This window comes from Capricornis sumatraensis, chromosome 1, assembly GCF_032405125.1.
Source record: "Capricornis sumatraensis isolate serow.1 chromosome 1, serow.2, whole genome shotgun sequence".
NCBI lineage: Eukaryota > Metazoa > Chordata > Mammalia > Artiodactyla > Bovidae > Capricornis > Capricornis sumatraensis.
The window spans coordinates 96,267,261-96,277,006 of NC_091069.1; the positions used below are offsets into that span (position 1 = coordinate 96,267,261).

Below are 9,746 nucleotides of genomic sequence, written 5' to 3' on the forward strand. Positions count from 1 at the left end.
TGTTTTTGGGCTTTTTTTGCTTTCTGTTTGTTCCCTCAGGTTTTCATTTCTCTGTTTTCTTTTACCGTTGGATTACTTGACTATTTTCTTAAAATTCCATTTTGATTTATCTATAGAGTTTCTGAGTGTGTCTCTTTACACAAATTTTTTTAAGTGGTTGTTTTAAGTGTTACATTATTCATACATACATCTTTATCACAGTATACTGTTGTCAATATTTTATCATTTTGAATGAAGCATAAGAACGTTAATTTTCTTAAGTCCTTTTATCCTCCCATTTATAATGTAATTATCCTAAGTAGTTCCTCTATATACACTAACAACCGTATCAGACAATGTTACAATTTTTCTTTCAATTGTCAAATATAATTTAGAAGATTCTGTAGAAAATCTATTATATTTATCTATATTTTAATTCTTTCTATTTTTTCTTCCTTCTGGATATTCCAAGAGCCTGTATAATTTCCTTTTTGTTTCAAGAACTCCCTTTAGTCATTCTGATAAGGTAGGTCTGTTGGTGACAAACTCTCTTAGCTTTCCTTCGTCTGAGAATATCTTGATTTCTGAATCATTCCTTAAGGATATTTTTACTGGATAGAGTTCTACGTTAGCAGTTCTTTTCTTTCAGCATTTGAAAAATGTGACACTTCCTCTGGCCTTTGTGGTTTCTAATGAAAAAAATCTATTACTTGAATTGTTTCTCCCTTATAGGTAAGGTGTCAGTGTCCTGCTCTCAAGAATTTTTCCTTGTCTTTGTTTCAAGAATTTTAATTATGATGTGTCTTAGAATGGATTTTGGTAGTCTCTTGAATCTTTAGATTTATAACTCTTGCCAAATTTGGGAAATTTCTAGTGGTTATTTCTTTAAATATTTTTCTAGTCCCACCCTCCTCTTTCTCGTTCTTCTTGGACTGTGGTATTATATTAGCTTTTTGTTATAGTCTCACAGATCCCTGAGGCTTTGTAAATTTTTTTAAGTCTCTTTTCTCTCTGTTACTCAGACTGGGTAATTTCTATTCTATTTTCAAGTTCCTCTAACTTCTTATTTTGCTGTTGAGCCTGTTTATAGTAGATTTTTTGGTTTTTAAAATTGAGTATTACATTTTTCAGTTCTAAAATTTCTATCTGGTTTTTCTTTATATTTCTATTCCTTTGGTGAGACTTTATATTTTTCCATTTAAGCATGTTCATAACTGCTTGTTGGAACATTTTTATGATGGCTACTTTGAAATCCTTTTCAGATAATTCTAACATCTGTGTTATCTCAATGTTTGTTGTCTCATTTAAGTTTGGATTTTCCTGTTTCTTGATAATCATGGGAGTTTTTTTAAAAAATTGTATTCTGGACATTTTGGGTATTATGCTGTAAGAATGAATCCTGTTTAAATCTTCTGTTTTAGCAGGACTTTTTTGTTACTGCACCAGTGAAGGAAGTGGTTTCCACATAATTATTGCCAGATTGGGGTGTGACTCTATTTGGTCTCTAATTATATCCCAGAAGGGAGAGTGTCTTGTTATCTCTGGGTGGGGGTGGAAGTTCAGGTTCCTCATATGCCCCCCAGTGACACTCTGGGAATAGAGAAGCTTCATTACCATTACGCATTTTACTAGGAAGAAACTCCTGTAACTTCTGGCTTCCCACTAGGCTTTCACTGACACCACTCTGCCTTGGAGGCAAAAAGATGCCCCATTGCCACTCCTCACTCTGCTGCCTCCAATACCACCTCAATAGGGAGGGGGTGAAATAGTTACCCTGTTAAAGTTGAATGGGTTGAGGGGAGTCCAGGCTACCATGTGGCTTCATGGACACTATGTGGGAGGAGGTCTTATTCACACTAGGTAGGAATCAAAGTCCTGGCTTTCCATTGGTTCTTTTCTGACTATACCAACAGCAAGGCTGTCTTAGGAAAGAAGGGAATTTACTAGAATCTCTGAAGTCTTTTGGGTGGGTGGGGGATGAAAGAATACTGGAGTGGGTTGCCATTCCCTTCTCCAGGAGATCTTTCTGCTGAATCATGGAAAAAGGAAGAGAGTTCCAGAAAAACATCTATTTCTGCTTTATTGACTATGCCAAAGCCTTTGACTGTGTGGATCACAATAAACTGTGGAAAATTCTGGAAGAGATGGGAATACCAGACCACCTGACCTGCCTCTTGAGAAACCTATATGCAGGTCAGGAAGCAACAGTTGGAACTGGACATGGAACAACAGACTGGTTTCAAATAGGAAAAGGAGTATGTCAAGGCTGTATATTGTCACCCTGCTTATTTAACTTATATGCAGAGTACATCATGAGAAAGGCTGGGCTGGAAGAAGTACAAGCTGGGATCAAGATTGCCGGGAGAAATATCCATAACCTCAGATATGCAGATGACACCACCCTTATGGCAGAAAGTGAAGAGGAACTAAAAAGCCTCTTGATGAAGGTGAAAGAGGAGAGTGAAAAGGTTGGCTTAAAGCTCAACACTCAGAAAACGAAGATCATGGCATCTGGTCCCATCACTTCATGGAAAATAGATGGGGAAATAGTGGAAACAGTGTCAGACTTTATTTTTTGGGGCTCCAAAATCACTGCAGATGGTGATTGCAGCCATAAAATTAAAAGAGACTTACTCCTTGGAAGGAAAGTTATGACCAACCTAGATAGTATATTCAAAAGCAGAGACATTACTTTGCCGACTAAGGTCCGTCTAGTCAAGGCTATGGTTTTTCCTGTGGTCATGTATGGATGTGAGAGTTGGACTGTGAAGAAAGCTGAGCACCCAAGACTTGATGCTTTTGAACAGTGGTGTTGGGGAAGACTCTTGAGAGTCCCTTGGACTGCAAGGAGATCCAACCAGTCCATTCTGAAGGAAATCAGTCCTGGGTGTTCTTTGGAAGGCTGATGCTAAAGCTGAAACTCCAGTACTTTGGCCACTCATGCAAAGAGCTGACTCATTGGAAAAGACTCTGATGCTGGGAGGGATTGGGGGCAGGAGGAGAAGGGGATGACAGAAGATGAGATGGCTGCATGGCATCACCGACTTGATGGACATGAGTTTGGGTGAACTCCAGGACAGGGAGGCCTGGCATGCTGCAGTTCATGGGGTCGCAAAGAGTCGGACACGACTGAGCGACTGAACTGAACTGAACTGAACTGAAGTCTTTCCCATCCCTGAGACTCTGAACTTTGTAAAGGGGAGGAAGTAAAAAATTGAGTTTGTTTGAGGAGGAAAAGAGCTTTCTATATGTGAGGGAGCTTGGTAAAAGCATTGCCCTTAGCCCATCCTTTGCCTTCTGAAACTAGGGGGAGTTTCACCTGAGTCCTGTGTAAAAAATATTTTCATGTTTCTGCACAGATGGGGCTTTCTGAGCAAAAAACTAGAACCTGGGTCAAAAGACAAGTTTTAGAAATTAAAGGGTGGTAGAGTAACCAGAGACTTCTGAAGAAATTTAGGGATTTATTTCCTTGTGCTTACATTTCCAAGGGGGATGACAAAGGTCAGCTGCTTACATTCCAAAGGACTGTAAATGCCAAGATTTCTCTCTCTCAGGAGTGGAGGTAGGGGGCAAGACATGGCTTATTTACACTCTCATATTAATAATTTTGGGGTTCTCTTCCTTCAGTACAAATCCCCTGTGTGTAGGATGATATGAGGCTCTCATTGTGTTGCCTGTGAGTTATGGGTATGGGGAGCGGGCACAGTCACTGCTTTAAGCAATAATAACTGATCTCTGTTCCAGAACCCTCACCTCTGCTTTCAGGATAAAATGAACAAGTATAGATATACTCACCACAAAAGGGAGGATGCACTCGTGCTGATTTTGTACAATGTATAAGCTGAAGAGAGGGATGCGGCTGGGGCCCATCAAGCTGCAGGCTAGAGAGAAAAAGTTCTGCAGAGCCTCACAGAGGTTGGAGCAGACATCAGCCCAGGATGGTAGAGCAATATGCACAATGAGAAGCCTTGGAGGTTGCTGGTACATCTGTGTGGGATTAGAGGGCCTTTTACTAGCTATTTGCCCATGATACATGGCAGCCAGACCAGAGGTGGAACTGTAGCCACCACTGAGATAGTCTCTACACCTGTAAGGAAGAAAAGAGAAATCACTGGTTTTCGTAAAACTGAAGATTGAAACAAATGAACACAGATCTAGTAGACTAAGCTCAGAAAGAAGTCAAACCAGGTGATGATTCAGGTTTCTGTGCTGCTGCTGTTAAGTCGATTCAGTTGTGTCCGACTCTGCGCGACCCCAGAGATGGCAGCCCACCAGGCTCCCCTGTCCCTGGGATTCTCCAGGCAAGAACACTGGAGTGGGTTGCCATTTCCTTCTCCAACGCATGAAAGTGAAAAGTGAAAGTGAAAGTGAAGTCGTGTCCAACTCTTAGCGACCTCATGGACTGCAGCCCACCAGGCTCCTCCGTCCATGGGATTTTCCAGGCAAGAATACTGGAGTGGGCTGCTGTTGCCTTCTCCTCAAGCGTCTCTAGGCTATCTTAATCTTAACAGCTGCCAAGGTATCTAGATGTTTGCCTGTAATGTAAGGCTGAGGATGATTAGCAATGTTGAATGGAACTAATCAAAAAAGTCAAACTACAGTCTCAATGTACGCTATCTGCCCTCAGGAACTTTGTTTCTTTCCTGGCATTGTACTGTAGTATAATTTGTCTCCCTGACTGCCTCTCCCACTGTACTGTGAGCTTCCCAAGGATAGAGAAATTACCAATTCTGTATATCAGAGCTTAGCAAAGTGTTTATTTTGTACATAGTAATTCTTAAAAATGAAAAATATAACTACATTTTCACCCTCCAAGAATCACTCAAAACCCCTTATGATTTGATCTTCAGTCTTATTGGAGGCTATTCTTTACCTCAAGTTTTTCACTGAAATAAAACCAAGTATACCATCAACTTCAGTGCATTTGCTCATGCTGTTTTCTCCAGCCCTGCCTTTTCTCTTTACTGGCTACTTACACTTATCCCCAGGGCTCAGATTTGGAAAGGAGAACAAATGAAAACTTGGAACAAACATCAGCAATGAGAAGGGAACATCATTACAAATACTCAAACATGGAAAAGGTTACAAAAGGATATAATGAACAACTTTATACCAGTAAGTTTAATAAAATGGACAAATTTCTAGGAAACCATATTTAACAAACACTAAATCAAAAAGAAATTAAAAAAACATAAATAGCTTATAACCAGTGAAAAAATGTAATTGGTAGGCAAATATGTTCCCATGAAGTAAACTACAGGACCACATAATTCCACTGATGAATTCCATATTACTCTCAAAGATCAAGAATTTCAAACAGATTCTTGCAGAGCACAGGAGAACACCACTCATTTTAGTAGGTAGGCATAACTTTTGATACCCAAATCAGATCATTTTTTATAAGAAAAAAATTATAGGACAATCTCATCCATGAACTTAGATGTAAGAATCCTAAGCAAATTGAAAAAAATCAATATATAAAAGGAATAACACATCATCACCAAGCTGGGTTTATCTCAAGAACATAAGGTTGACATAACATTAGAAAAAGTCACTGTAATTCATCACATTGAAAGATTAAATATTATATGATCATCTCAATAGGTGCAGGAAAACAACATTCATATATGATAAAGAATCAACCTCAGTAAACAAGTAGACAATAGGAATAATCTGATAAAATGTTATACAGTTCTTAATGTTGATCCTGAAAGTTTTCCAAGACAAGGAGGCTGCTATCATCACTTCAACACAGTAGTGAAGGTAGCAATAAGGCAAGACAAATAAACTTGGCACATTAAAAAAAAAGGGACTGCAATGGAAGAAGTAAAACTGTCACTGTTTGCCAAGATGATATGATTGATTGTTCATACAGAAAATCTAAAAGAACATACAGATTTTATAATTTCATAATTTTCCCCAAAGCTCTCATCTTTTATTAAGTTTTATTCTTAGAGACAGGCTTCCCAGGTGGCTTAGTGGTAGAGAATCCACCTGCCAAGAAAATCGACCCTTGAATATTCATTGGAAGGACTGATGCCGAAACTGAAGCTCCAATACTTTGGCCACCTGATGTGAGGAGCTGACTCATTGAAAAAGACCCTGATGCTGAGGAAGATTGTGGGCAGGAGGAGACGGGGTTGATAGAAGATGAGATGGTTGGATGGCATCACCGACTTAATGGATTTGAGTTTGAGCAGAGCCTGGTGTGCTGCAGTCCATGCGGTTAGAATCGGACTAACTTAGTGACCGAACAACAGAGGAAGGAGTGTGGGTTTAATCCCTGGGTTGAAAAGATCCCTTGTAGAAGGAAATGGCAACCCACTCAATATTCTTGCCTGGGAAATCCCATGGACAGAGGAGACAGGTGGGATACAGTCCATGGGGGTTGCAAAAGAGTCAGACACCCTCCTTTGTGTGCTAGATCAAGTGTGCTAGATTCTTGTTGTTCAGTTGTGTCCAACTCTTTGCAACCCTGTGGACTGCAGTATGCCAGGCTTCCCTGTCCTCCACTATCTCCCAGAGTTTGCTCTAACTCATGTCCATTAAGTCCATCAGGCCATCCAACCATCTCATCCTGGGTCACCCCCTTCTCCTCCTGCCCTCAATCTTTCCCAGCCTCAGGGTCTTTTCCAATGAGTCTGCTCTTCACATCAGGTTCTCAATAGTTATCTACTGTATACAGAGTATCAATAATGTATATATGTCAATCCCAGTCTCCCAATTCATCACCCCACCCCACAGTCATTTTTAGACTGTACAATTCCAATACTGTTCTTTAAATCAAGTAAAAGGCAGCTTTCTTCCTTGTATCATCAAACGTGATAAATTAATGCATCTAATGCATTTGGGCATGATTCTAAGCAGCATCTGACTATTTCCTATCTTATCTTATCCTATACTCTCCACTTTTGACAAGAATGCCCACTTATTGATGTTCCTCTGTAAACAGGTTAAATCTGGGCCTTGAACCACCAAAAGCCAAGTTACTCCCTTACCAAAAAACCTTCCAATGGCCTCCACGCACACTTGGAACAAAATCTGAACTCTCTACCCTGGCTCCGAAATTCTGCAGGCATCTTCCTCCCAACTCTCTATCTTCATACCATGAGACACCCCGCCAACCCCTTCCCCTGCTCCACCCTCCTTGCCCTTGCCAGCACCCTTCACCTCCCCAAGGCAGTTGGCCCCGTGCTCTGGATCCTGCCCGTGGATATTCTCTTTTGAGTAGTCCCCTCCTTAACCCTACTCATCCGTTAGGTCTCAAACTTCAGGTCTTTGTAGCTTAGGACCCTTTAATAAGCCCCTATAAAAGTGCCTGTAACTTCTATATTGGACACTCCCTCCCCCAGGGCTGCATAAAAAATTCCATGATCCTAAATAGCTTTGCTTTCGTGAACCCTTATTTAAAAGACAGAGAAGGCAATGGCAACCCACTCCAGTACTCTTGCCTGGAAAATCCCACGGACGGAGGAGCCTGGTAGGCTGCAGTCCATGGGGTCACGACAAGTCAGACATGACTGAACGACTTCACTTTCACTTTTCACTTTCATGCACTGGAGAAGGCAATGGCAACCCACTCCAGTACTCTTGCCTGGAAAATCCCAGGGATGGCGGAGCCTGGTGGGCTGCCGTCTGTGGGGTCGCACAGAGTCGGACATGACTGAAGTGACTTAGCAGCAGCAGCATTTAAAAGAAAAACAAATTAAACATTTTCGTAGGCCCTCAAATTTCATTCCCCCACCCTCGTAAGAAAAACCAAACCAACCAGAATCCCTTTTCTTTGACCCAAAGGTTTCACTGTTGCCTATTGATTTACAAGAAGTTATTATATTTTCCTGCCCCCCTCCCACTCAAAGTGTCTTGGGCTGTCAGCAGGGCACCTGCCTTAGCCCCCAGGCGCGGGAGGGTCAGCAGAGGAGCAGGCGCGGCTGGGCCCGCCCTGTCAGAACCGCGAGCGGCAGGCGGCTTCAGACGCGCGTCTGACCTGAGCCTCCGGGCGGCAGGCTTCCCTGGCAGCTGACCGGGTCTGCCTGCCGACACCCCGTGAGGGCAGGCCCGAGCTCAGCCCAAGCCTTTCCTGCGAAGCGCTGCCGGCAACCCGGCTCCCAGCTTTTGGTCCTCTACCTTGCTCCCACACCTGCAGAGAACCCCCACTTCGTGAAGGCAAAGACCCGGCTACCAGACCCCTCCGGCCGTCGGCGCGCCCCACCGCCTTTGAGGGCGCCCCCCTCAGGCTGGGCGGCTCACTGCTGACGCCTCCTCAGGGTCCGCTTGAGGCTGCTCTTTGGGATCGCAGTCTTCAAGGCTGCACCAGGGTTAACAGCTCTTTGGCGCTTAGGTAGAGTATCGGATTTGTGTTGAGAATATTATGCCAAACCTGACACCTTCTCAAGCTACTCTTACCCCATGAAACTCCAGCGGTATCCCAATCTTATTCCTGGGTTCACTCATTGACTGCCACTCTTTTTCTTCCAACTTTATTGAGATATGTGATTGACATCCAGTACTGCTTTAACTTACGTACATCACGAAAGGCTTACCACAATAAATTTACTGAATATCCATCATTTCACATAGATACACAAAAAATTTAAAAAAACACATTTTTTCTGGTGATGAGACCTCTTAGGATTTACGCTCTTTAACAACTTCCATATATAACACACAGCACTGTTATTTACATTGTACATTATATCCCTAGTATTTACTTATATTATAACTGGGATTTTGTACTTTTTGATTGCCTTCATCCAACCCAACCTGCCTCTGTCTCTGGTAATCACAAATCTGATCTCTTCACTATTTTTTTTTCTGTGTTTTTGAAGTATAATTGACCTTTAAAATTATGTTAGTTCCTGTTAGACAACATAGTGACTTGGTATTTATATACATTTCAAACTGAATATCACAATGCATCGTTCCTTTGTCACTGTACAAAGATATTACATTGTTCAGTTCAGTTCAGTTCAGTTCAGTCGCTCAGTTGTGTCTGACTCTTTGCGACCCCATGAATCGTTACTGACTATATTTCCGCACTGTACATTTCATACCTGTAATTAATTTATTTTGCAACTAGAAGTTTGTACCTGTTACTCCCCCTCACCTATTTCATTCCATACTCCCCTCTCCCTGCCACCCCGACCCCCCACCCTCTGGCAACCCCCTGTTTGTTTTATCTATACTCTGTTTCGTTATGGTTGACTGTTCGTTTTGTTTTTTAGGTTCCATGTATAAGTGAAATCATAAAATATTGTAATTGTCTGACTCATTTCACTTTAGCCTAACACTTTCTAGGTGCAACCATGTGGTTGCAAGTGGCAAGATTTCCTTAATGTAATGGCTGAGCAGTATTCTGTTGTATACATGTGCATGATTGTGTGTGTGTGTGCTAAACCGCTTCAGTCGTGTCTGACTCTGTGCGACCCAATGGACTGTAGCCCCCAGGCTCCTATGTCCGTGGGATTCTCCAGGCACGAGTACTAGAGTGGGTGGCCATGCCCTCCTCCAGGGGGAATCTTTCTGATCCAGGGATCAAACCCAGGTCTCTTACATCTACTGCACTGGCAGGCAGGTTCGTTACCACTAGCACCACCTGGGAAGCCCCATATATGTGCATATATATTTGTACACACATGTATATCACATCTGCTTTATCCATTCATCTATCGATGGGCTCTTGGGTTGCTTCTGTATCTTGGCTATTGTAAATAATGCTGTAGTGAACATAGAGATGCATGTATCTTTTCTAATCAGTGTTTTCATTT

At 42.1% G+C, this 9,746-nt stretch overlaps 1 protein-coding gene across 1 annotated transcript in view; it reads right to left on the reverse strand.

The window, feature by feature from the left end:
- The window catches only part of M1AP (meiosis 1 associated protein), a 75,725-nt gene extending 71,711 nt beyond the window's left edge, over positions 1-4,014 (reverse strand). Inside the window, exon 1 of the mRNA XM_068967289.1 lies at positions 3,775-4,014. Coding sequence (XP_068823390.1) covers positions 3,775-4,014 — 240 coding nt within the window. The remainder of the gene's footprint in view (positions 1-3,774) is intronic.
- Positions 4,015-9,746: the final 5,732 nt, after the last annotated feature.